The sequence below is a fragment of the Sander lucioperca genome, chromosome 2, assembly GCF_008315115.2.
Source record: "Sander lucioperca isolate FBNREF2018 chromosome 2, SLUC_FBN_1.2, whole genome shotgun sequence".
NCBI lineage: Eukaryota > Metazoa > Chordata > Actinopteri > Perciformes > Percidae > Sander > Sander lucioperca.
This window is the reverse complement of record NC_050174.1, coordinates 23,139,998-23,167,978: the sequence shown is the minus strand read 5'-3', so window position 1 is coordinate 23,167,978 and position 27,981 is coordinate 23,139,998. Positions and strand designations below refer to the sequence as shown.

Below are 27,981 nucleotides of genomic sequence, written 5' to 3'. Positions count from 1 at the left end.
CAGAACCTATTTGTACTACTGTAGAAGTTTGGTATCATTCCGAGCATTATTAGTGGGGTAATTTACGAGATACAAATGTGGATCCATCAGCGCCTGCACTAAGCTAACCAGCTGATAACGCTAACTCAACCAACGTTATAACAAGGGAAAAAAGCTTATGGGGGGTTGTTTGGCTCGAGGTCAATGTGCAAAGCAGCCTAGGGTGAAATTACTCCGAACCATCACTTTAAAGTACAACCCATTCTCATGCTGAACTCATAAAATACGGACGTTTGGACAGTGGCTGTCAGCGTCTGAAGAGACAAAAAAGGTGTCCTTCAGCGTGTTTGTATAACGTACTGGGCAGAGCAGCAGCTACACGGGGTTTAGCGAGTAGTATGTAAGGGGGGAATTTCCACGCAGGGCGGTTCGTGTCCCGCTTGTCATGTTTCCTAAAGTCGCTATCTTCTTTAACCGTGTCGTTATTCCCGCGTGTCAGGGAAGGGTAAGCCCACCTACGACCTTTTCCTAAACCCAACCCTCCCGTTCTTCCCGCGTTTCACGAAAAGGTAAGCCCACCCACGACCTTTTCCTAAACTTAACCGTCAAAAGGGACGCCAATAGTCCCGACCAAGCACGTTTAGTTAAAGCGCTAAAGGAGTCTTTTAGCGTCAATAAGAACGACAAAGACAAGCGTCCGTACTTTACGAGATGGGAGTGAAAACCTGTAACAAAGCATTACAAGTAAAAGTACTCAATGCAGAAAAATCCTCATATTTTAGAAACTGGAAACATTCAAAACAGTGGTATCAATCCACTTAGTGTTTAATGGTCTAATCATTTCAGCTGGACTTGTTATATTGTTGGCTAGTTTCATTTATAATAAAACATCAGATTTTATAAACTACATGTGTTTTGTGTGTTAATATTTTAATGTGCAAAGTAACTAGTAACTAAAGCTGTCAGATGAATGTAGTGGAGTAAAAAGTACAATATTTCTCTCTGAAATGTAGCGGAGTAGAAGTAGAAAGTGGCATGAAAAGAAAAGACTCAAGTAAAGTACAAGTACCTCAACATTTGTACTGAAGTACAGTACTTGAGTAAATGTAGTTACGTTCAACCACTGGCCAACAGTACATGTTATGTAAGGCCACCCGACTCAAAGCAGCTTCTTCCCTTTGTATCCCAAGGCTGCAGTGACACAGTAGGGAACGACAGCCACAGTAGCCAGAGGCACCGTGGCACTTTTACAGAACGACAGCAGGTAGAATAGAGCTCCACTGTGGACAGGGAGCCTAAAAGCAGAGTCAAATAACTGCAGCAGCACCAGCGTTGTACTCAAACAGATGGATCTGTAGATGGCGCCCTCAGACCCCCTGCCCACCACTGCATGCAGAGGGGAGTGGAGCCCCAGGCCCAGGCCCAACAGAGTCCCAGTGTTTCTGAACAAGCTGGCCAAGGGGCTGGTGTCCACGCTGACCCACTCCGCTCGGTGGCACCAGCACCGCGCTTTCTCCACACTCCAGAGGAGGTCGACGCCTACCAGCTGGAGGCACAGGTAAAGGAGGAGAGCCAGGGAGAGGAGGAGCAGGGAAGTGAGGAGGTAAGAACACAGGCCGGCCTTGTAGATCTGCTGGGTCCGGCTGAGAGCTTCTGCCACCAGGATACCTGAGAGGAAAACCTTTTTTTATTTCAATCTTTGAACTTTAACTTTTTGTCTTTTTTTATGTAATTTACGGTGCAGTAACCATAATTACACTTTAATTTTAAACCTTGTACAACCTGTTTTGATGACACTGCTTAACAATGGTCACTCAATAAGGCTAATTCTTATTTAAAAGCCAATCCGAGAGGGGAGACAGGATTTAATATGGAAGCCCATTTCTGCCAGGAAAAAAATGTGTCAAAATGTATGACTATTTCAGTAAAAACCATGATATAGCATACTGCCACCATGACAAAAAAAATAATGATTGCTATTTTTAAATTTGTATCTCATGATTTTGATTTACTATACCATCATTTTTATTTCTCATGTCAATATTAGCTCATCATTTTGACTTATCTCATTTGGATTTTAGAAGTCATATTTGCTTAAATATCTCATCTCACATTATTGTATGACTTAGCATCTGATAATTGTAGATCTTAGAAGCTTACAATACCATTATTTTGACTTAAAAAGTAAGCATAGAATCTGATCATTAGTAATTAGCATCTCATCATAAATCAGAATTAAGATTTAGTATCTCATAAGTTTGATTTGGGAAATCAACATTTTGACTATTATCATAATTCTGACTAAATATGTCATCATTTACATTTGTGGTAGTTTTTAAATTGTAATTACAGGTCCAATTTGTAACGTGTCCAGTACTTTGGTTTATGTTATGTTTGGTTTGGTACATTGTTTGTAGTGCTGATTAGCAAACGTTATCATGCTAAACTAAGATGATGCATGTCAGCATTCTCATTGTGGGGCAGGTTAGCGTTAGTAGATACAGAAATGTACAAAGTAATACTTGTTCTGCATTCCCGTCATTTACTGTAAGATTTACAAGCGGCTTTTTTGGGGGAAAAAAACAGCTTCCAGCTTCGTAGCAGGACAAGTGATAATGTTGGCAGGCTCTGACATGTTTGCTGGAGGCAAACAGTTAGTTAGAGTTAATAGCAATGGCAGTTAATCATCTATTTGAGATTTATTTTAATTTAAGATTTACGTTTTTTTCACTATGACTTGAACGCAGCATGTGCTCTGTCCGTACCTATGAAAACACCTGTGATGACCTGATGTGGGAAGTGAGCCGCGACGAAGACCCTGGAGAGGCACACGCACAGCTGCACGCACCAGAACAGTGTCCACAGTGAGACACGCACACACCTGGAGGACAGAAACACATGTTGCTGCTCTGACTGTGGACGTTGCACAGAGCGACTCTACAGTGAATACAGGTGAGGTTGATCTTACCATTTCCTGATTTGATGTCCTTCTTTCTTCAGCACTGTGGCGAGGAGTGATGACATCATGGTGTAGTAGACCGCTGCAGCCCCCATGGCATGACCCGACGGACTTCCTGTCGGGGGAGGAAATCAGCTTTTTAAGAGACAGACCAAAGTTGACACTGAATGAACTCACACATAGCCCTAAGGTGTGGTCCTACCTGGCCCAGTCTCACAGGTCATGGGGAACTGCTCTATCATTGGCTGGGAGGTGTTGCCATAGTAACCCGTCTCCTGAACCCACCAATAGGGACGCTCTCCAAACAGAAGCCTTAATAAAAATATCATCATGGAATCACTTTGTAAATATAATGCAACCTGCATCAACATTATCATCATCACCACCACCATCATCATCATCATCATCATCATCATCATCATCATCATCATCATCATCATCATCATCATCATCATCATCATCATCACCATCATCATCACCATCACCATCATCATCACCACCACCACCATCATCATCATCACCATCATCATCATCATCATCATCACCATCACCATCACTATCATCATCACCACCATCACCATCACCATCATCATCATCATCATCATCATCATCATCATCATCACCACCACCACCACCACCATCACCAACACCATCATCACCATCACATCATCATCATCATCATCATCATCAGCACCATCACCACCACCATTATCATCATCATCATCATCACCACCATCATCATCATCACCACCATCACCATCACCATCACCATCACCACCACCATTATCATCATCATCATCACCACCACCACCATTATCATCATCATCATCATCACCACCATCACCATCATCATCACCATCATCATCACCATCACCATCATCATCACCACCACCACCATCATCATCATCATCATCATCATCACCATCACCATCATCATCACCACCATCACCATCATCATCACCATCATCATCACCATCACCATCATCATCACCACCACCACCATCATCATCACCATCATCATCATCATCATCATCATCATCACCATCACCATCATCATCACCACCATCACCATCATCATCACCATCATCATCACCATCATCATCACCATCACCATCATCATCACCACCACCATCACCATCACCATCACCATCACCATCACTATCACTATCACCATCACCATCACCATCACTATCATCATCACCACCACCACCACCACCATCACCATCACTATCATCATCACCACCACCACCACCATCACCATCACCATCACCATCACTATCATCATCACCACCACCACCACCACCACCACCACCATCACCATCACCATCACCATCACCACCACCATTATCATCATCATCATCACCACCACCACCATTATCATCATCATCATCATCACCACCATCACCATCATCATCATCATCATCACCACCACCACCATTATCATCATCATCATCACCACCATCACCATCATCATCATCATCATCATCATCATCATCACCATCATCACCACCACCATCATCACCATCATCATCACCATCACCATCACATCATCATCACCATCATCATCACCATCACCATCACCACCATCACATCACCATCATCACCACTCACCATTTCAGCATCAGGTTGAGCCAGTCTCCCACCACTGCCACCCACACCAGTCTGATGGCGTCAGCTTTCCGTACATAAAACCATATGGGAAACAACAGGAAGAAGGTGTTGCGTAGGTCTGTTGCCTTGGAGACTGAAAGGAAGTAGCCCTGGCTGTGGCTGAAGTGGGTCTGCAGGTAGTATGTGCTGCTCAAACCGGAGCTGTGGAGCACGTCCATTACCACTGCAAAACAAGAGGAGGGGAAAAAGGTGCTACTATCCGTGTGTGTGTGTGTGTGTGTGTGTGTGTGTGTGTGTGTGTGTGTTCACTTATTCCTCTAAAACAGAAAGCAAGGTCATTGTGTGTTTGTCCTCAAGTGATGTGTGCATGTGTAGAACAGAGTGCAAGGGGCTGTTGCTGTGTCTCTTAGCATCTGACTAGCTTAGCTGCAGGTTGCCACGGTTTAAAACACAGCTGTGAGCTGGACTTGCTGCCGTGTCAAAACGAGCACAGACTCAGCTGGACCATGGCTTAACACCAACTATCGGATGCAAGTAAGTTGCCATATCCATCTTATGTTTCTCAGCAACAGGGAAGCGGTACACTACAATATCTGGTGTTAACCTTCCTGTCAACACCAAAAAAGTTGGAATGTGTCTAGTTGTGAAGGTTGATATCTGCTGGTCATCTACATTGTAACAAATATGTGTGCAGTGTTACAAAATCCTGTTAAACTGGCAATAGCTGTACAAAACATCAACATGGTAAATGGTTTTGGGGGGGATACTTTGCACATCTATAACATGAGACAGGTGCGTCGGAGGGGGAAAAGTAAGTCAAAAGTTGCAAAGAAACTCCCGCAGTCTGTCTAACTTGCAAAAAATGTATTGTATAATAAGCAGGCAACGTTTCGGTACTAGACCATCATCGGGCAAAATGAGTAAAGGGAGTTTCTTCTCAAATTTTGGAAGTAAAAATGTATTTAAACAAATTATTAGCAAATATAAATCAGCGTATTTGTGAAAAAAACACATTGATAATAGGCTTATTACTGGCCTATAGGCAAGGAAATCACTGGTAGCCATCCACAGATACAGTTCATCCTGAGGATTCACTGTGCCACATATATGTTTGACATTAAAACATGATTTATAAAAACATACCAACATTCTTTTTTTAATAGCTTAGTATTCTATGCACTAAAAAGGCATGTATTAAGGCTTTAGGCCGCCCTACACTTTATTGTAGACCCAGTTTATTATGCAACTTCTTTTTATACAATATATACTGTATAGTAGGGGGTCCCTAATCCATCTCTCTTTCAGTTCAGGGGTCCTTGGCTTAAAAAACGTTGAAGAACCCTGCCTTAAACCACAGTTAAGCTACTGACAGAGCAACAGTGCCCTGATAAAGCAATCCAATGAGCACAGTAAAATGCCAATATTACCTAGCATACATATGTAAGTAGACATAATCATACTTACAGAATTTTGTGATGCGATCTCAGTTAGTGCATCTTCTTCGTGCCAAATGCAGTTTGGATGTGGGAACAGCAAGTCGGTCCTCTGGTGCAGCTATAAACAGCAGCTTTATCAGTGCAGCCAGTGGTGTGTGTGTGTGTGTGTGTGTGTGTGTGTGTGTGTATGTGTGTGGATGTGTGGATGTGTGAGTGAGTCCTTAATAATTGAAGTGGTCTCAAAAGTGTCTGCTGAGATGCCCCATGACTTGAGATGTCCTTGAATGTTGTGTACATGTATTGCTTGTGTGTATCTGCTCATTAAGAGTTTCAATATGATGTAGTAGGCTATTTGTTAAAAGTATTTGCAAAAATCTGTGTTTGTTGAATTTGTGTCTGTGCCTGTGATGGGTGGAAGGGTCATGACTCAGTGTGTGTGTGTGTGTGTGTGTGTGTGTGTGTGTGTGCTGCTAGTCACACTCAGGGTCTCTTTTATATTCAGACAGATCATCAGGTCCTCAGGTTTGGACTTTGGACTAGAGTGGGAGAGGGACAACATGGGGGGGGGGGCAGATTAGGTCAGGGAAAGAGGAGGTTTGATGTGGGGACATGGGTAAACATGACATCATGGTTTTAGCATGTGATAAACCAGGGTATTCAAAAATACATTTTTAACAGGGAACTCCAATCATCAATCATTTAATGTGTGCATAGAAATCAGTCTTCTCAACTCCTGTTTTTAAGATCAGGCATCCTCACTGTCTATCAGGGCTGTAGTCAAGTCCACCTTTGTTAAGTCCACATGTCCGAGACCAGGACTAGTCGAGACCGAGTCCAAAGAGGTTCAAGTCCAAGTCAAGACCGAGTCCACAAAAGTTTGAGTCCAAGTCAAGACCGAGTCCATATGAGAGACAGTCAATACCAAGACAGAAAAAAGAGAATCCTCCTCAAGACCACTCACTTACCTGTTCATAATTTATGTGATGTGACAGCCAGTATATTTTCTACTTTAAGATGCTCATTTTAATTAATTTTAATTTCCTCTGGTGTCATTAGAAGACAAAAATGTCCAAATGTGAAATTTTCTTTAAATGTATATTAATATTATTTTCCACATTTACTGAGTTAAATCTTTTAACCCACATCAGTCCTGTTCATAACTAACATTTTTTTATTTATTTTTTTATTTAACCCTTTAAATTCCAGTTTATTTACATAAAGTCACTGTGGTTTTTAATGAAAAGAACACAAACTATAAATTATTTTCAGTAATTGATTTTTCTGTTTTTCACAGTCTGGGGTAAGTAAAAGATTAGCAAAAACATAGATTTTTGTGCATATTGATTTTTTGCACTTTGTCAGATTTAAAAAAAAAAAAAAAAACTCCCTATTGATACCTTAGGGGACAAGCATGTCCCCATTGCTAAAAAACTGCTATAAAATATTAAACATTAATATTATTTTCCACTTTCACTGAGTTAAATCTTTTAACCCACATCAGTCCTGATTATAACTAACAAAAAAATCAATCATTTTTAGAAATTGAACCCATTCAATTCCAGTTTATTTACATAAAGTCACTGTGGTTTTTAATGAAAAAAAAACACAAACTGAATGAATTATGAATTATTTTCAGTAATTTCTTCTGTTTTTCACAGTCTGGAGTAAGTTAATTCACATCAAAGTATCAGAAAACATGAACAACAGCTTGGGGGTTAACAGTGACGAAAATACTGTAGTTTTCATGTTGACCAGAACTGCGTGGGTCACTGTTCCACTTCCCAGCCACAACTTTCCACTGTGACACAGGATCTGGCCATGTCGTGATTTACCACATGGCTGAGGCACGTACGCACGCATGTCCACGTGTAAACACATCTGCCCGTCTGCAAACACATGCATGGATACACACCGACTGTCCACTCCACCGCTCCTCAGCCTGTCTGACTCCACAGAAGTTAGGACTGTGCAATTAATCCAAATTGGATGTTATTTTTTTAACCCTCACGTTGTCCTCGGGTCAAATTTGACCCCTTTTTCGACGTTTTTATATCAGAAATATGGGTTTCTTTCAATCAAATTGCCTCAAAAATAACATGCAACACTAAAATAAAAATTGATGATCACTACTTTCATGGTCTACCTGGGTCAAAAACTGTGATAATACATAAACATATGTTCCTTTGATCTTAAAGGACAATTCCGGCGCAAAACGAACCTAGGGGTTAATAACAGATGTGTACCCAGTCTGTTGTTCTCTGGGACATGTTTTCATGCTAATCAGCGGACCGCTGACTAGCTTACAACGCTAGTATTCGGGGCACAGGGAAAGACAATAGCTCCCAAGACGGCGGCCGCCTGTATACGAGAACGAAACTGTCTTTATAATCTATCTTTTTAATAAACTGTCTGTACACTTACAATGTTCTCAATGCTTCGGTTAACATTTATGGACAAGTGTGGTGATATTTTGAGCCTTTTTAGTGGTATAAATAGCGATTTGTTTTTACTTTCCCTGTGCCGCGAATACTAGCGTTGTAAGCTAATCAGCGGTCCGCGCTAGCTTGTTTCAAGCTACAAACACATTCGATTAGCATGAAATCATGTCCCAGAGAACGACAGAGTGAGTACACATCTGTTATAAATGGTATTGCTAACAATGGCTAACCTGGCTAGAGCTAATGAAAACAATGAAAATCTGACTTGTAAATGGAACACATTCAACTCGGGTGTGACATCATTCCCAGTTCCGGCTTCTGAATTCCGAGGTAAATGGAACTCACTAGGAGAGTGTAGCGACTCCATATACTTGGTGGCGGTAATGCACCTCTTTTGCACTGCTGTTTACACTTTGCCTCGTCTTTTTCTGCTCACCTCTTTGGTCTGCTTTAAATCCAAAATGTTGCCATATTGGTATCACAGATTTAGCTTTCTTTGAAACTAACTTTGCCTTATGTTGTCTTGTCACCCCTAAAAAAACATGAACCTTGTAGTAAACAAACACGTGCGCCATTCCAGTGTGCTATTCCCCCTCCCGGTGCCATGTCATTTCTCTGAAGCTCCATTGTTCCGACCTCTCAATAACCTGAAAAATTCCCTTTGGTCCTACAGCCCACTACTATCCCCAGACCATTCTGCTATTCTAACCTTAACCTTTCGAGGTCAAATGCCTAACCCCAACCAATCAAGCTGCTTCGTAAGGCGGGTCTTGGCGTGGCCATAGTGGGATTCGTAATTTCGCCAGCAAAGGGACGTCGGACTAGTGGGCTGTAGGACCAAAGGGAATTTTTCGGGTTATTGAGAGGTCGGAAAAATGGAGCGTCGGAGAAATGAGCAGTCCCTCCCCCCCTCCCACCGCCACTGAAATGTGTTCTTCTTCTTCAACATGGCAGGAGTTTACTACATCAATGCTATTTTTTACACATCCATGTACACGACATACATGTCCGTGTTTGGCGGTATCGTCAGTGCTCCTCAGCAGTGTTATTTCAGACCGTAGCAGAAAGCTCCGCTGTGCTTGAGTTTCACAAATGCTTGGAGAAATGTACCAAAACCGGAAATTAAGCCAATTCTCCAAAACTGCCTGGTTTTGACCCTTGCCTGTTGAACTTTGTCTCAAGTTGTCTGCCTGTGAGTCATGCTGCAGCAGCATACCTTGACGAGAAGGTGAAATGATTTGATTTGCCAACATTTCCTAAACATGTTTTTTTAATTTCCTGGTGTTTTGCAGCTGAACCGTGGTATGGTTTCTGTCTGACTGGCATGTTATTGGATAGAAGAATGTTGTGATTTTTATGTGAATAGGGAAATACAAATGTGATCAACATTGCTTAATTGTACTTTGCAAATCCTGTTCCCCAACTACTACTGTATTTGTGTTATTTCAATTTTCCTATTTTCATACTCAAGGCCATTACACCCATTACACTGACCACACCTCCTTCCATCACCTTCTTACAGACACATAGTACATACCAGTATGTGCAGTAGCTAATGGATCATGAACCATATGGCTACCTACACAGTGCTACAGGTTGTCTTGACTGAGAAAGGAGGTCACTCACACACTCACTCACGCACTCACGCACGCACGCACGCACGCACGCACGCACGCACGCACACACACACACACACACACACACACACACACACACACACACTTAAAGTTGACAACACACTACCTATGATTGCTGCATTTGTCTACTAATGTTAATGCTTGTCTATAATGCCAATGATGATCAATCATTTAAAATTGCAGATGATATTATGCCAGTCAGACTGATTACATTAGCTGGTGAATTAACATACAGGTAAAAGGTGACTAACTACTCCAGTGACAATAACCGACTGGGCCATGCACAGTTGAATGATGCAATCCTTGTTTATGGATGTTGTGTTTCTGGACATACTGATCACAGTCTCAAACGCCCTGACAGCTTGGCGGCTGTGGATCAGGTGGTAGAGCAGTCGTCTACCATTCGGAAGGTGGATGGTTCAATCCCTGGTCCCTACAGTCTACATATTTAAATGTATTTGGAAGGGACATATTTTGAGGGCTGGTATTGATTGGCCGTTGGGCTGGTTTTGTCATACAGACCTGGCAACCCTGGATAAATGACAGAATTAAGTAGTTAGTTACCCAACCAGCTAAAGAGCAAGTAACATTACCTCTGACATTACATGGTACTGTAGTACTTCACTGAGTAAATGAAATGTTAGTCAATGCAATAATAATAAAAATGTGCTATTATTACACCTGAGGATTTCTCATAATAAACGTTAGCCATCTTGAATACCTAATGTTACCACTTAAAGTACTGTTAGCACCCGCAGTCCAGTATAAAAACAATGGGAAAACACACCCTATCAGATAAACATAAGAAACAAGCTTTGAATACTGTAAATGCATCCATAAAAGTGTGACAACTAACTATTCTCACGAAAACCCTCACCAAATATGAAATGACGTGTGTCCTGGTTGTTTGTCTTCTTGACAGCAGACAACCACCGCTTCCAACTGGATTTTTTCACAATAAAATTTCCCCCTCAAAAACTAGTATGTACATACATTTGGTCATAGTATATTGAAACTGCAAACAATCTCATTGCATGGGAAAAATAGGTTTTCTACTTAAGTTTACAACTTTTTGTGTTAAGCTTTAGCTTTTTTGTGTCTTTTTTAGAGCTGAAAAATCAGTCAGGGTATTGATTAGTCAACTGACAGACAATTAATTGTCAGCTACTTTGATAATTAATTGATCCCTTTAATAATTTACCAAAATACCAAACATCTGTTTCCAGCTTCTCAAATGTGAGGATTTTCAGCTTCTCTCAATTTTATATATTTTATTTTCTATTGTCCCTTTTATTTACAGTGTGATGCCTTGTTTAGTAAGATAACAAACAGATATTGACTTTGTAAATATGGATGATGCTCAAAGACGGAGATGGCTGTTCACACGTGAAACATATAAATTTGCCAGTTATCTTGATAAAGCCTGGGAGAAGAGAAAAAAATCTCTTTACCGGGATGATTTGTAGATATTTGTTTGTATGTACTGTGGCTTTTTTGTTATTTATTTTTTTATTTTACATTCCTTTATTTTTGTTTGTCTGTTAGTTATGTATTTCTCCACATGATTTGTATATGCGAGACCTGACATGTCTGTTAAATAGGGGTGTCTAGTAATCCCATATGGCATGGGGCCAAATGTTTGGCATGACACAGAAATAAAATAAAAGTAACTAACCAACTTTATATTATTTTAAGTTGAATATCTTTGGGTTTTGGAAAAAAGCTATTTGAAGACATTACCATAGGGTCTGGAACAGTAGCGTATATTGGGCATTGGTGTTTGGTGGTACAATAAACTTGCTCTAGACAAGATGCTTGCTCAACAGCTATTAGCAGACACACCCACCTTTCTTTCACTCCCATGAGCAGTCACTTCCTTCACCCAGTCAGACTGCACAGCTCCATTCGTGTCGACTGCCCAGAGTCCACGAACACAGCCCTGCACCTCTAGCTACCAACAAGAATTCCACCTGGCCACATATACACAGCAAAAGGTAAGTAATGGCTTTAATCTCTTTGTTTTTTATCACATCTAGTCAGCTTGTTCAGTTTTTGATCACTTGTAAAACTGGTTTACGATTTCCATCCGGTCCATTCTAATCTGTCTGTTAGTTTGATAAGGCTGGGCAAAGAAAAATGCGACACCAAAAGAAACATTTGCAATGTACTTCTACTGTATGTACCAGTCTGAGGTAGTATCTTCTTAGGCTCAAAGCTTTTCAAACTGTGAGGAACTAACTGTAACAAACTGACATCTCTGTATTCAAAAAAACCAAGGTTTGTTTCTTCCGCTCAGGATCAGGTTATTGTTAGAGGGCAGAGAAAAATACAGACGTAACAATTAAATTGTGTTTGTACAGTGTGCACCACACCTGATAAAGGTGTACTCTTATCTCACAGTCATTACTCGCCTAGCTTACAGTGACTTAAAGGAACAGTTGTAAGGAGGAGAGTAGATAGTACTGTAAGTTTGTCCTTAAAGTGGATGTACCCACTTTCTTAGGACCTAAATTCCAAGTATGCATCACAGTAGTAACACCAATCTGGTGTTAGGATTATTGACTAAATCGGAGGATGAAACTCTCATACCACAAACTTTATAAGTCACCGCTTATGTAAACCCAAATACAAGAAACTAGCTGTGCTTTCTCTTAAAAAAAAATCAAGTTTCTTTACAACATGTCTTCCTGTCCTTCCTGATCTGATCCTGGACCTGCAGCAACACAGATCAGCCCTCACAGCAGCAACATTCCAGCAGCCTCTCCTGCCTCTGTTTGGACATGTCGCTCTACAGTTTTGGCCTGGAGCCACTCTCCTGCCACACCTGGAACAAAGACAGGACCCGTAAGTGAAACAGGCAAACATTTAGTAGCACAAACGTATTTACACCTATGTGCAGTATTCCGTATTCTTTCTCCATAATTTATGGGATCAATACAGGGTGGGACCACATTCTCAATGCAGAATGTACATACATTTTCTCCCTTCTCTTATTGCATCAATGTTGCCTGGAGAACCACGGGGAATCTGATTATCAATGCAGCAAATGGACTCAAAGAGCTTTACTGCATGGATCTGACTGTACTTCAGTTATAGGATGTCTACTGCTGTTTTTGTACTTAGCATTACAGTTATTGTTAAACGCTGCGGTGCAGTGGGTTTGTTCTACACACTTTACGTCAAGCTTTTCTACATTTCAAGCAGGAATGGCCCCAGGGTTACCGCTTCTGTTGCCAATAAATACTTTTTTTGAAACTCCAGTGTGATAACAAAAAGCAATTTTATTTTTAGTGTCAATCAGTTAGTTAGTTGGTGGACTTTGATCCATGACAAGGCCCAAGATGGGCTAGCCAGCCCCTCCTATGCAGCGCTGTGGAGGAAGGTCTGGCAATGCAAGACTATCCACCATCCACTATCCACCATGCAATCCAATATAATACCCATTTACTGTTGTGTCGTCATCTTCCCTGGTTTCAAAAAATAATGGCGATGGCCGTATCGCCACACTCGAGGCTTCAAAAAGGCATTCCACAAACCAATGGGTGACGTCACGGATGCTACGTCCACTATTTTTACAGTCTATGGTTAATATCATACATCCATGGTTCTAAACAGTCTCTGGCAGTACATTGCTTAGCTTCTGTGTCGGGACTCCTGTCTGGGGCATGCCAACTGCCATCTACTGTAGCTAATACACTGACCTTGGATAAGTACCTCATACAACCCCACTTCAAAAGATCCGAACTTTGAGCACAGGATTGCATTGTTAAATGCCCGTGACAGCATGCTAACATGGCCCCAATGACAATGTTAACATGCAGGTACATTTTCCATGTTTGCCATCTTAGTTTAGTATGTTAGCATGACATTTTTTGCTAAGTAATTAGCATTACACAAAAGTACAGTTGAGGTTGATGGGAAGGTTTTTAGTTTTTGGTTTTCAAGTTTGGTCATGAACCAAATTTGTTGACCTGATGATGAGGATAAAGATGGAAAGTCAGAGGATCACAGAAGTTCTTCCTCTGGGGACAATAAATATCTGAACCAAAATTTCATGGCAAACCATCTAATTGCTGCTGAGATATTTCAGTCGGAGGTGGACCAACCAACTGACAGACATTGCCATCCATTGCCAACCACACTGCTAGTCTAAATCTGTTATGGATATTCATGGTCCTCATACTAAGGATTTTGGTGACCCCTGAATTTAGAATTAGAATTATTATTTGGACAAACGTTCCACTTGTACACAGTAAATATCAAAATCTAATGTGCAGTACTTCTGCTAATTTGCAGAGAACATTAATTTTCCAATTTTAGCATGTTGTTTGAATGGTCACAAATGAAAACACTGAACTCCAATATGCTTATGCGGGTATTGAGTGCTGTCCTGCTGATAAGAGAGAGAGAGAAAGAACTTAAATGTGGTGACCCACTAGCCTTTCCTCTATCGCCACCCGCAGACCGTATTTCTAATTGCACACAACATAACATCAAATGTAACTGGGTATATCACTATGGAATTTACTAAACGAACATTCATGTTCCTCAGAGGATCTCTTTGACCTCTTTACATGATCTTTCCACAAATAACTTTGCAAACATGGTAACTAATGGCGAGATTGTCATGGCATTTTTCTGTATATTGAAAAGATAAACCCTATTCATTATGTGACCCTGTACCTTTTCATCACACAAACTGTAACAACCATGACAATTTCCCATTCAAACTCATCGGATGAAGACCATGTCATATTGATTACTTTTGGTTACAATGCCTAACATTTGTGCACACACATTTCTTTCCAGAGATTGCAGTGAGTCCTAACAACAATGTGGTAAACATCTATGAAAAGAACGGCAAAGAATGGGTCAAGATCCACGAGCTGACTGAGCACAGTGGACGAATCACAGGTACTGTAACTTATATCAGCCAACAATGACTGAAGGATAGATGGTATGTGACTTTTGACATCCATTTGAGTAAGAACAAAAAGAGATATATAAACAATGGGGCCACTGCCCCAGGGATGCATTGACAGGATTGATCCTTTGGAGCCTGGAAAGCCCCAAGTTCACTGTGTCTGTTTTTTTGTTGTTGTAATTGAATTAATTGATAATTTGTTACTGAAAGTTCATTCTTGATCTTGGAAATAGTGATTTGATAAAAAATAGGCTTAACTAAAGGTCCACCTGGAAGCCTGTTGCAGAGCTTTTAGTCACATCTCAGTCTTCATCAGTGAGAGTTTTCTCAGTTGTCATGGGCCCACACACAGGCACTGGAAATTACATATTGCAAAATACTTCCTTTGTCCACTATTTGGCACTAGAGAACAAACACTAATTAAGCTGCAAGCAGCGCTGAACGGGCACTCACCCCTCCCAAAAAATAACTTGGGTATTAACCTACAAGAAAAAATAAAATCAGTGGACATGGAAACATTAACCTTTACAATCAGAGATCCCATACACAAATGGAATAAGATCTACCCCAAAGACAGAATCTGTAAAATAACATATCTAAATCTCAATCTCAATCTAGTAAACATTAGAGAACCCTTTTGCAATTATGTAAACACATAATGTAATCTGAAAACTGCTGCCCTGGTTAAAAAAACAATGCAACTGATCTCAGCTGGCATTCTGTCTGTAATGGAGTGGAAGGGAAATTTCTAAGTGACCCCAAACTTTTGACCGGTAGTGTATTTATACTGTTAAAACACCATGGTTGAATTTTTCCCTCAGAGTTTGGGTAATCCCAGTTAAAGATTGTCCCACCACAAAGCACTTAGTAATGATACTTTTGAGCTCAAATTTAATTATTTGGTCACATGGTGTTATTAATATCCACAATTTAGTTCACACTTTCTGTTTTAAGGAGGTCTGAATTAATGGAAGTGTTTTTGACATCTCAAGTAAAATATATGATTTGAAAGCAAAAATAGAAAGCATTGCATCATTCATCCATCCTTTGACACTTGAATAGAGCTTCATAATTGTGTCCACAGGCATTGACTGGGCCCCAGAGTCCAACCGCATTGTAACATGTGCCTCTGACCGCAATGCCTACGTGTGGACTCTGAAGGATGGCGTTTGGAAGCCCACCCTGGTGCTGGTGCGCATCAACCGGGCAGCCACCTGTGTGAAGTGGTCACCACTGGAGAACAAGTTTGCCCTGGGCAGCGGAGCTCGCCTCATCTCTGTCTGCTACTTTGAGAAGGAGAACGACTGGTGAGCATTACGTGATCAAATCAAAACTATTCCTGTACGGTACATAACAATTAACTTGATATTGGTTTTAAAGAGCGAGATAATTGAAACTCAATAGTGTCACCTAAGAATGGTGATGTCTGTCAATTAGTCAACAGACAAAGAGATTAAAAAGTCAAACTACAGTAACATGCAGGAACATGCAGGAGCATACAGAAACGTGCTGCAAATACAGAAAACACAACCTAAAAACATGAACTGCAAATAGGCCTACAAAAAACACAAACTAATTTTCACACAATTTGACTCTTACCTCTTACCTGAAATTAAAATGACCATGATATCTGCCAAGCACATTCAATTGCAGGTTTTTACCATTCTCATTCCATTGGGGCAGCTGTAGCTTAGTCCGTAGGGACTTGTCATTACCTCCTGGGCACTGACATCTCTCCATTTGTGCATGTATAGGTCCTGTTTGTGCATGCGTGCCTGTGTGTAATATAAAAACGCAATTTCCCATTGGGTATCATTAAAAGTATGTCTTCTTGTTCTTGTTCTTGTTCTTGTTCTTCTTCTTCCCTTTCAGGTGGCTGAGTAAGCACATCAAGAAACCCATTTGCTCCACAGTCCTGAGTCTGGATTGGCATCCAAACAACATCCTTCTGGCGGCTGGGTCTGCAGACTTCCACTGCAGGTGACACAACTGCCAAAACTGCAATGTAAAGGCACGGAAGCAGACTGGTGTCATAGTTCTACACACAGATACTTGAAGAACCACACTTGTAGCCTGAGCTCTGAGTAGCACACTAATCATGTTTATTAAAAATGCACCACTGAACCCCACTGTTGCACTGGGTGACATGTTCCTTCATTAACATGAACAAACCCACTGCAGTTTATCAGTCCTTCCAGAAAAATGCGGGCAACAATCCTTGATTATGCGGCACGTTTTCTTAAAAAATGCTATTGGAATATGCGGGATATTTATACAATATGAAATTGCGGGAACTTGCAAAAACGGCGGTTTCATCACGGCTTCATCGCGGGGTTTGCAGCTTTTCGATGATGTTCAGATTAAGATATGTTATGTTGAGATGTTGTTAAGATATATGTGACTTTTTTTACAACGAAAATGCGGGGATTATGAAATCATGCAAGCCCCGCATATTTTGCGCGGAAATCGGCAATTTATGCGGCGAAAGTGCGGTGTATTTGAAAAAATGCGGCCCCCGCATAAATATGCAGACTTTGGCTGATTATGCATTGAATTATGCGATTGCATAATCACGTTTTTCTGGAGGGACTGGTTTATGTTGAATGAATCCCACACACATCATCCTGCTGCCCCAAATACTCACTAAAGCACCAAATATGGTTTAATCTGCAACATAACAAAACTAGCTTGTCCCGCTGTATAGGAAATTACTAAGCCTTTTCTTATTTTATGAAACAATATATTTATGAGATGTTTTTAAAAGGTGTATGTAATAATGTGTATTGAGACACACATTGTTGGTTTTGGTCTTTTTGTGGGATTTTGTGGCTGGTCCTTTGGAGACAGGGTAGACTTGGCAACTGGCTCTTTGAGGAGATCAAAATAGAGGTGTTAAGCCTGTCTGGCAACACGATGGGGCCCCCCTGCTTTTGTACAAGTGAGAATAACTGGAGGCGCAGATATGCAGTTAATATCAATTAGTGGTGGGGGCAATTTAAGGTAATCAGAAAAGGGGTAGGGATATATCCCCACCGTCCCTATTCTACCATAAATGATGCCCATGGGTGTGTGGTTGGGAGAGGGGAGGCAGTCAACCTACTGCTCCACTAGCTACGTGGAGACCCGGGAGGAGGCGGCGGCTGGACAGCCTGACTCAGGACGTTAAAACTGAGCTTAAATAGTTAAAACCATAGGGAGAGTCCAGTAAAGCGGTACAGCCTGACTGGAGTCGGAGCACTCCAGGATCAGACCCCAGCGCCCAGGTCTTAAAACAATATCAATATACATAAGCAGCAAGTCCAAATGTACATTAGGCAACCCAACATTGATTCCCAACTATAACAGAAATCAATTCTATGCTTATCAGGGTTTTCTCAGCCTACATTAAGGACATCGAGGACAAGCCCGGACCCACTGCCTGGGGGGCCAAAATGCCTTTTGGGGAGGTGCTGCTGGAGCATAAGGACTGTGGAGGCTGGGTGCACAGTGTCTCCTTCTCCCCTGGGGGAGACCAGCTGGCCTGTGTGGCCCACAACAGCAGCATCACCGTGGTAGATGCCGCCCAGGGGAAGGAGTGAGTACATCTGCCAAGACACTAATGCAATCAGTATGATCAATATAAGTCTAATATTCACTATGTTCCACTTCAGGGATTGTTCCGGTGCTGTCGGAAATTCCGCCGGGTGTCCATTACCTTCCTCTTTCTTTGTGTTGACATTCTTAAGTCCGGTGGATTTCTGAGGACTATGGTTAACTGCTCCTCAGATCTCTGCAGAGTAAATCCAGACAGCTAGCTAGACTATCTGTCCAATCTTTACTGTTGCTCGACTAAAACTACTTTTGAACGTACACGTTCCACCAAAACAAGTTCCTTCCGGAGGCTATTTTGCAGCAGCACCGTGGCTCCGTCCGGCGCTTAGCTCCGCCCAAGACGATTGTGATTGGTTTAAAGAAATGCCAAGAAACCAGAGCACGTTTTTCTCCCATCCCGGGAATGCTGTGTGGACTAGCCAGACCTGGCAAAGCGAGACTATAGGTAGATATTAATATTCAGCAAGAGACAAAGTATCTCTGAACTAAACATATAATATGTAATATTTTCTCATAAAAATGTTGAAAAAAAGACTATAACTCTCCTGCATCATATCACTTGTAATCCCTCTAGCTACTATAACTTCAGACAAAACATGGGAAACGTCCGAAAAGCCAGATGATAGGTTAGAGAGCAATTGTAAATCAATTAGCTAGCTAATGTTAGCTTGCTTGCTCGCTAACCAGTGAGATGCCACCACAAATTCAATCTCACTAATTATGTGGGAAACACTGCAGATATTGGATTAGAATTACATGAATAAACATAACTTATACAACATGAATAAAACTTAATATAATTGCTCATCCGTGATCGCACGCAACTTCACCATGTAATCAAAAAGTCGATTGAAAGACCTCTATGGAGACCCCTTCATGGCTCCAATTCCTGAACAACTTTTTAAGTTTTACACTATTGTTTTTTTATATGTGATCCTGTAAGTAATTCAATGTCATGGACATCTTTGGACATTATATCATGCACCTTTCTAACCTCTGTCCATCCAGGGTCACCCAGCTGACCACCGACCATCTGCCACTTCTGAGTGTGCTCTATGTCAGCCCCACTGAGCTTGTTGCTGCGGTAACTATCACCTTCTGTGTGTGTGTGTGTGTGTGTGTGTGTGTGTGTGTGTGTGTGTGTGTGTGTGTGTGTGCATGTCCAGCAACTCCATGCATGAGTTCTTAAGATGAAGACATGATCAACTTCTGTACTTAATATACATATTTTAAAGCTGCAATAATGAATATTTCTATCTATATAACTATAAAGCATGGAATCTGTGTGTATGTGTGTGTGTGTGTGTGTGTGTGTGTGTGTGTGTGTGTGTCCTTAACTTTCAACTGATCTACTTCACACTTGGGACCTGAGCCTGTGCATACGGCAGAAATCCTTATTAGTTTTAGTCACATTTGAGTCATTTCTATTTCTTCCTTCTAGATTTAATCTAGGTTTAAGGGCCTTTCATGCCTACCTTGTTTGGTCTGCATTACCAGACTTTTAAGAACCTTAATTACAGGTGTGAAAACTCCCCCTGGACCACGGCCCAGACCAGACAGCTGGAATTTGATCCGACCAAAAGAGGTAGTCTCGGTCCGGATCTAGTGCGAAAGCAGCTTTTAGTGGTTAAGCAAGAGAGTGATGGTGAATTTACTCAGAGCAGACAGCTGTCAGCAATCAGAGCACAGAATAAATTGGCAGTTTACTTGTTAAGTGGTAGTAAATGCAGTGTAGGTTTATATCCACTGTGCGATTTGCCGGGGGGGATGCATTTCCCCCTTTCTGGTCTACATATCCCTGCCTCTGCTGAATTATTTGACAATAATGACAAAACGTTTGTTTTGTTGTGCATGATCATTTCTTACCATTTTACTGATATATTTTTAATTTAAAGATAATGAATGCCTCGAAGTTTAACTCTAACATTATTTGGGGTTGTCAAATTGTTTAATGCAGCTTCAAGGACCCATGTACAGTCATAATTCAGTTGAATATTGATATGATTCTTTGTACTGAACTGTTTTGTCAGGGCCATGACTGTTGCCCGTACCAGTTTACCTATAAGGGTCCAGGTGCTCTGGAGTTTGTGAAGAAGCTGGACATCCCCAAGCAGACCTCTAAGGCCAGCATGTCAGCCATGCAACACTTCCGCAACCTGGACAAGAAAGCCACTGATGAGGAGAGCAATGAGATGGGCAACCTGCACCAGAACAGCATCACGTAAGGCCCACTGCAGCTTCCCTTTAAAATAGCATTAATACCTCTACTAGTATACCAAGGAGGTTATGGACTTCTATTTACCTCGGAATTCGGAAGCCGGAGCTGGGAAGGCTGTCACACCCGAGTTGAATGCGTTCCATTTACAAGTCTGATTTACATTGTTTTCATTAGCTCTAGCCAGGTTAGCCATTGTTACATTACACTGTTTTTGTGCATACAAACAGCATAACAACATGTCCACAGATAGAAGATGGACAGGACTGTGTGTACGACTGATTTAGTGAGACACAAATAAGACAGAAGTGCTAATAACTGTATGTTACTACAGCTTTCACTGCTGTTGATGCACGGGGCAGCCGGGAGGGGGGGGGGTTTGACTGCGTCATGCCAAACGTTTTTCCCTCGTTGCATTGCAAGGAAGGATGTCAGGTGTGATGTCGATAAAATGTTGTGGCCAGACAGAGAGGAGAGGTTAAATGACCCATGAGGTTGATACATTTGCAGCATATTTTCTTTTTTTCTTGCACATCTTGCACAACAGTTCCTGAAAATGTTTTTTTTTCTTCTTTTCTGTACAAGCTTCCTTTATGTATTTACAGTTGGCTGGTGTGTACATACATTGAGCAAGTATAGTGTGTGCCATGGCTGACATGAATACTATTCAGCTGCCTAAATATACAATGTTAGCAACTGGACAATATTACAGAGGGTAACAATCACACTTTTAGAGTCCACTGTCATTTGACAAGATGTCTTTACATTTGGACTGTCTTGGTCTAAGCAATGATAAAGGAATAATTTGTTTTGGTGGCAATGATTTATTCATTATTGGATTTATTTACATTTGAAGTTACGTTGGAGTTAATTATTTTGATTGAGTAATCACCTTTTTTCAGGTCACATAGAGTGATGTGCTGAATGTACCACGTGGTGTGAGGATTGTAGAGTTTTGACAATTGTAAGTTTGTTTTAGTAAATGTGCCAAAGCGATTGAGAAAAACTGCAACAACAATGTAGAACCTCTACAGTTCAGCTTTTGTGAGCCTTGTGTGCATGCGTTGTGTCCTGCAGGCAGCTGTGTGTTGTATCTGGGAAGAAAGCCAAAGTGGAGAAGTACAGCAGTGTGGGTCTGGACGGAGCCATTGTGATCTGGGATTTTAAGGTACACGTCAAACTCTGTTTACCATGCAAACGTGAAACTGTGATTTAGTAACTTGACTGTGAGTAAACATTAACCCTTTAAGGCATTTTGATTAGAAGTTATTTATTGTGATTGAAGGTGTATATTCTGCAGATATTCACATACATAAAGTTATCTGATTCCTTTGATGGAAATGAGTCAATTTGGAAATATAATGGAAAGTTTAACAAAATGTATTGACTCAACTCTGACAACTGAACAAAATCCATTTGTTCATACAGACCATGAGATGTAGTTCAAAGCTAAAAAAAAAAAAAACTAAAAAAAACTAGTAGGTGGAAACATATGGTTATTAAACACTGGTCAACACCTATGTCAAGAATAAAGCTTCCCACTCACTGATAGAAAGTATGTTTTGACACATTTCACCTTCCCTGACACATACTATATTATACCTCTAATGTAGTCATGTCATTCTTATCATAGTTATGGTTGTGCCAGTTCAATCATAACAAATTATTATAGGAGCACACTGATTTATCTGATTTCCATATCCCCAAAACATCAACAATGAGGTTGGAGGAAATTCAGTGACTTGGGTGCACTGTAACATAATCAATGAAGTAGCACTTCAGTCAGATTTTACATACACAAAATTCCATTGGACCCACGATTTTTGAGTGATGGTTGGAAATGTGTTTCCTGAATAATGTAATTCAAGAGCTCATGATAGACAAACTGTTTTACAGAGGCGTTTTCATGCTGCTAACATTCTGAAGGAAGCACGGATTAAATGTTCAGTATTGCATGCCTACCAGCTGCAACCATAGACATAATTTACAGGGGGGATGGGGGGGTTACAACCCCCCCCCCCCAATAATTAAAACTGGCCAGTGCAACCCACCCCAAAAACCTATTATAATTTACTTTACATAAATAAAAACATTTGCACCATTTGCACCATAAATTGATGCAGAAAAGGCACAACAAATTCACCAGAATACTGAAAATGAAGTGTTTGACGCTCAAAAATTCAATATTGTTCAAAAGTGGAGATCCCCCCCCCCCCCATGTTGAACCAAAAGTTACACCCTTGGCTGCAACGCAAACATATTGCTACATAATCTACTGCTATCTGCCTTCAAAATACCATATAAATACAACTATGTATCATCAATTCTAACATGTTTGTACTCTTATTGTGCAGCATTGAGTCCTTGAGGTGTCAGAGGCTGAAGTGACCAACACACCCTGCCACCAGCTAAACCTACGGAACTACTGATGTGCTTTTGAGTAACTGGAAACCAATGTGAGCCCATGTGCTTTGTGATATTTGTCATTAAAAAAATAATTTGAATAAATAAAGAGGATATTTACAGGCCAGAGGGTGCACTGTAATGACTTGTTCTTCACATTCACGTTTATGTTGTGTATTCAGCAGTGTTGTAGTCCTTAAAACCGGTCTTGAGACCACTTTTTGAAGGTCTGGGGCTCGTCTCGGAATCGACCACATTTGTACTCGGTCTTGTCTCGGATGAAGAGGACTCGGGATTTTACTTCAAGACCGGTCAAGACCACATATATCTAAACTTCCTGTGTATCGTCTGATTTATGTGTTAACATAATTACTGTGATTGGATGTAAAACTTCCTGCTTCAAATTGCAACCAATAAATTCACTCATGCAGGGGATATGTATGATATGTGGAGCTTCTGGCTTTAACAAGGTGTCATTCTATTACAGATTTGTTGTTGAGATGTACAAACACAATACAGGAGAATAATTTCCTTTACTATATAAAGACATTTGCACAAATTGTTGCAAAAAAATCACCAACATGCAGGTAAGGAAGTGTTTGACACTCAAAACTTTCTGGTGGAGGACACCCAGACCCCCCCCCAATTTTGAACAAAACCAACGCCCTTGCCCATCAGTATCATAATTACTTGTCATCAAGAGTACTCAGCCTATTAAAAACTGTTGTACACTATGTCGTCTGTGGCTTTAGAGGGAGTTCTCCAAAGTCTAAGAAAATACCTCTGATGATCAGGGTGGTCTCAGCTTAGTCTTATAGAACAGAAAGCGTCCTTTGTGAAATATTTTGAATGTGTACAGTTTTACATGTTTTAATATAACAATACAAAGCTTAATATGCTTAAATGCATTCAATTACTACAGAAAAACCCCAATACAGATCGCCTTAAAAATTTTCCATAGTACACTGAGTCTGTACAAAAACCATTACGGTGGGTCATAGGAGGGTTGTCAAAATCAATCTTGACCCTTGGAATGTCTCACTGCAGTACTCTGGTGTCATAAGCTTCTGGGGATTTAAGTTCTGTTCACACTTATCCTAGTCTATATTGACAATGTTTAATTTACGGGATAGTACCAGTGCCGCTGGATGTCCCTCATTTTCATCCAGATGTCCGTCACCTTCCTCTTTTTTTGTGTTGGCGTTCTAAACTCCGGTGGATTTCTGAGGACTATGGTTAAGTGCTCCTCAGATCTCTGCAGGGTAAATCCAGACAGCTAGCTAGACTATCTGTCCAATCTGAGTTTTATGTTGCACGACTAAAACTACTTTTGAACGTACACATGTTCCACCAAAACAAGTTCCTTCCCGAGGTTGTTTTGCAGAGGCACCGTGGCTCAGTCCAGCGCTTAGCGCCGCCCATGACGATTGGTTTAAAGAAATGCCAATAAACCAGAGCACGTTTTTCTCCCATCCAACTCACAGGAAGCAAATTTTTTTTTGCAGGATGGTAGGGGAAGAACCCGCCCTACTCTCCCTCTGAATGGCTAGTACTCATTGCCTGCTCTGGTGGGATTGGTTATGTTTAGGCAAGAGGAGTGGGATTGGTTATGGTTAGGGTAAGAATGATAGGGTTAGCCAATCAGGGATGAGTTCCCTAATGAATATTCATGAGTCTTCCCCTACCATCCTGCAAAAAAAAAACTTGCATCCAGGAATACTGTGTGGACTAGCCAGACCTTCCTGTGCAGCGCTGTAGAGGAAGGTCTGGCAATGCAAGACTAGCCTACACTTCTCCCCACTGCCCTCTTCTGGATTCTTGTGAGAACAACGGTGAGGGGAAAGGCTCAATAGTGTTAGTGATGTGAGCAGGGCTTGAGTTTACTTGACTTCTTCAAAACGGGACAAAACAAATCATATGGATTTGATTAAACTGGCCATAGCAGTCATTTTATTGTGAAATGTTTTTACGTAAATTCAATCCCTTGATAGACAAAAAATGTCTAAAACATCATTAAAAAGTCTGACATTTGAGTCAAGTTTATTTCATATAGCCCAAAATCACCCAAAAATGAAGTTGCAGAATTTGTCGCAAGCACTTTTTTAGAAATATTGTCGCTAAGAGGGTCTGAAAAGTCGTTAAATGTAGCGAGAAAGTCATCCAGTTGGCAACTTTGGTAGGGAGAGACTGAGGGAAGCAGGAAGGAACTAGCCGTGCTAGTGCTAGTTGCTTTGGTCTGAATCATAGACTGTACCTTTGGTTTGTGGACTGCCGTTTTGAAGCCTCGGTTTGGCGATACGGGAGTCACCATCTTGTTTTTTTGCAATCGGATGTGACGATTTTTGACGAGAGGGTGGCGCTGGGGAGGATGACAGGGCCATTATAGCGTTCCATTTACCTCGGAACTGGAAATAACGTCACACCCGAGTTGAATGCGTTCCATTTACAAGTCTTATTTTCATTGTTTTCATTAGCTCTAGCCAGGTTAGCCACTGTTAGTAATACCAGTTTATAATAATGCATTACGCTGTTTTTTTGTGCATACAACAAGACAGATAGAAGATGGACAGCGCTGTGTGTACTACTGATTTAGTGAGACACAAATAAGACAGAAGTGCTAATAACTGTATGTTACTACAGCTTTCACTGCTGTTGATGCATGGAGCAGCCATGTTGGATTTTTAGCTCGGGGTACACAGTGGTTGTTCGAGTTCCAAACTCGGAAATCCGAGGTCAGGGGGCGTGTTTCCAACTTTGACCTCGGAAAATCCGACTTCCGATTAAAAACGCACTAAGAGCCAGTGTTGTTTATGATTGCAATGGCGCTGCACTAAGCTAAAGAGGGAAAGTCGCAGATTTTCAACCCTTCTATAGCAAGTCAGTGAAGATTTACCGGCAGGTAAACACGGACCTCTGGGTACTGCCACCATTCATCAGCATATGTACGGCAGAACTTTCAGACTTTCTCGTTACCAGCTAACGCTAGCTGTAGCTAGCTAGCTTGGTTGGCAGAACAAGACATTTTTTAGGCGACCAAAATGTTCCAGTTAACTTTGCTGAAGTGAAAACACACAGTAAGAGGGTCAAAGTTTAAGATGAAAACACGGACAACAGCCAAAAACACGTTGAGGTCTATTTTAATCAAGGGGGTAAGCTTCTCCTCGGACCGCGTAGCTGCTATGGCGCCAATTTGATGCTATGCCATCACCTCCCGTTAGCATTCCATTGACTGCCATTCATTTTGGCGCCACATAACTTTACATCTGAAGCGTTTAAAGACTCTGTTTGTCCATTGTTTATTTCTAAAGAAACACAACAATGTATAAAAGGCTCCATTACCTTGTACCTCACGTTATGGCTCCGTAGCAGACGTTTTTGTAAAAATAGGCGATTGTGTCATAACCACACGACTTACTGTCGCATAGTAGAGGAATTACCGTATAGTACAGGAGAAGCTCGCAGGCAGTTTTGTCTCACATTAGCTGTTTAAGTGTAATTACTAATGTTAACTAGCATTTTAGTTAGCAATAATTAGCCTGTGCCTATGTTATCTCCTTAAATATACCTACGCTCTCCGGCTCTGCAAGATTGGGAATGATTGAGATTTCTCTTGGCACAGCTACCAGAAGACTTCCAACTTTCAGACAGGTTGCTCACGGCACATTTACGTCGTCTCTCTCAGTTGGAGGCTGCGCAGTAATGCTCAGCCATCACTGGTCTCCGTCCCGAGCAACGGGATCTGTTGGTCCATTATATATATGTCAATGATTTTAATGTCCACAGTGTTAGCATGCTTAGCATTGCTAAGCCTCTGTCCTGATTGACAGGTCCTAAAGCATCTCCTGCTTTATCCTCTATTTTAAAATATTATGTAATTACTAAATGAACATCATGCTGTATTGAAGAATACTTCAAACTAGATAGAGAGAGTGAAATAAATAAAAGTGACATTATGACAAGTCGTTTAAAAAAACCTTCACCTTTTAAATAAAAACCTATTTATTTATTTATTGAACTATATTGACTCATTTATATATTTATATTTACATTTATTTAGGCCTATATATTTATTTTAGGATGTATCTCTACACACATTTATTTATTCATTAAATATTGAATAAATGCCATTGATCTCAAACAAAAGTAAACATCAGCCCATACTTATTCTAAATTCACTCAAAAGCATTTTGAGGCAACTCGATAAATGTGTACTGTTATATGATATAATGTAGCCTAATGTAAAATAAAACACCAATTATACCACTACTCTAATTGTAATACTATTATTAATAACATAGCTTACACAATGTTATGAATAACATGACGAAAGACTTCTGGGATCAATAGGATCTTCTGATATATTTGGTAATTTCATTCATTCACTAAGTTGGAAATTAAACTTGCATGCTCCTCCCCGGTCTATTTGGGGCAAAATGATCAGTAACCAGCGATTCAATTCTGTTAATTAACATGTAGGCCTGTTCAAATGTATTGACACACCTGTATGAATTTAAATAAAATGCAACTTACTGATTGTAAACTACAAAATTCAATCACGTTTTAGGAGGGATTTTCTGTATCTTGACGATAACGGAAACAAATTTAAAAAGTATTTTGTTCTCCACAGAAGCGCTTAACATGAATGGGCGGACACAAACAAAGAACACTCCGCGCTATCAGCCAATCATGACACGTTGTTGCACGCCTGACCAATCAAAAATAGAAGCCTGCGACAACATGGTTTCACCACCAGCCCATGGTAAGAAGCGGAGATGTGACGTGGTGCCG

General features: G+C 40.9%; 2 protein-coding genes across 4 annotated transcripts; one reads left to right on the top strand and one right to left on the bottom strand.

Moving 5' to 3' along the window:
* Positions 1-1,005: 1,005 nt before the first annotated feature.
* LOC116045090 (glucose-6-phosphatase-like) lies at positions 1,006-12,012 on the bottom strand. The gene is made up of 7 exons (XM_031292604.2): positions 11,907-12,012; positions 6,014-6,521; positions 4,550-4,772; positions 3,141-3,250; positions 2,948-3,053; positions 2,745-2,860; positions 1,006-1,647 (listed from the first exon to the last, which is right to left on the bottom strand). Exons 3-7 carry the CDS (start codon positions 4,765-4,767, stop codon positions 1,139-1,141), a joined length of 1,059 nt encoding a protein of 352 aa, XP_031148464.1. The 5' UTR covers positions 4,768-4,772; positions 6,014-6,521; positions 11,907-12,012; the 3' UTR covers positions 1,006-1,138.
* Positions 11,901-23,322, top strand: zgc:86896 (uncharacterized protein LOC415190 homolog). 3 transcript variants are annotated; one of them, XM_035995034.1, is made up of 10 exons: positions 11,901-12,054; positions 12,802-12,904; positions 14,870-14,974; positions 16,069-16,291; positions 16,857-16,964; positions 18,352-18,558; positions 19,584-19,659; positions 20,606-20,796; positions 21,868-21,958; positions 23,145-23,322. In XM_035995034.1, exons 2-10 carry the CDS (start codon positions 12,841-12,843, stop codon positions 23,148-23,150), a joined length of 1,071 nt encoding a protein of 356 aa, XP_035850927.1. In that variant the 5' UTR covers positions 11,901-12,054; positions 12,802-12,840; the 3' UTR covers positions 23,151-23,322. The 3 variants fall into 3 exon arrangements, with proteins under 3 accessions (XP_035850927.1, XP_031148463.1, XP_031148462.1); XM_031292603.2 differs by having other exon boundaries at positions 11,927-12,054; positions 12,780-12,904; XM_031292602.2 differs by having other exon boundaries at positions 11,950-12,054; positions 12,793-12,904.
* Positions 23,323-27,981: the final 4,659 nt, after the last annotated feature.

What these genes read in the sequence shown, in the direction of transcription:
- LOC116045090 (XM_031292604.2), bottom strand. Translation starts at nt 4,767, where the DNA reads ATGGACGTGCTCCACAGCTCCGGTTTGAGCAGCACATACTACCTGCAG. An exon ending in CTCAACCTGATGCTGAAATG is followed by an intron (nt 3,251 to 4,549) that starts GTGAGTGGTGAT and finishes ATTTTTATTAAG; the next exon opens with GCTTCTGTTTGGAGAGCGTC. An exon ending in CATCACAGGTGTTTTCATAG is followed by an intron (nt 1,648 to 2,744) that starts GTACGGACAGAG and finishes TTTTCCTCTCAG; the next exon opens with GTATCCTGGTGGCAGAAGCT.
- zgc:86896 (XM_035995034.1), top strand. Translation starts at nt 12,841, where the DNA reads ATGTCGCTCTACAGTTTTGGCCTGGAGCCACTCTCCTGCCACACCTGG. An exon ending in GCACAGTGGACGAATCACAG is followed by an intron (nt 14,975 to 16,068) that starts GTACTGTAACTT and finishes TTGTGTCCACAG; the next exon opens with GCATTGACTGGGCCCCAGAG. An exon ending in TCTGCAGACTTCCACTGCAG is followed by an intron (nt 16,965 to 18,351) that starts GTGACACAACTG and finishes TATGCTTATCAG; the next exon opens with GGTTTTCTCAGCCTACATTA.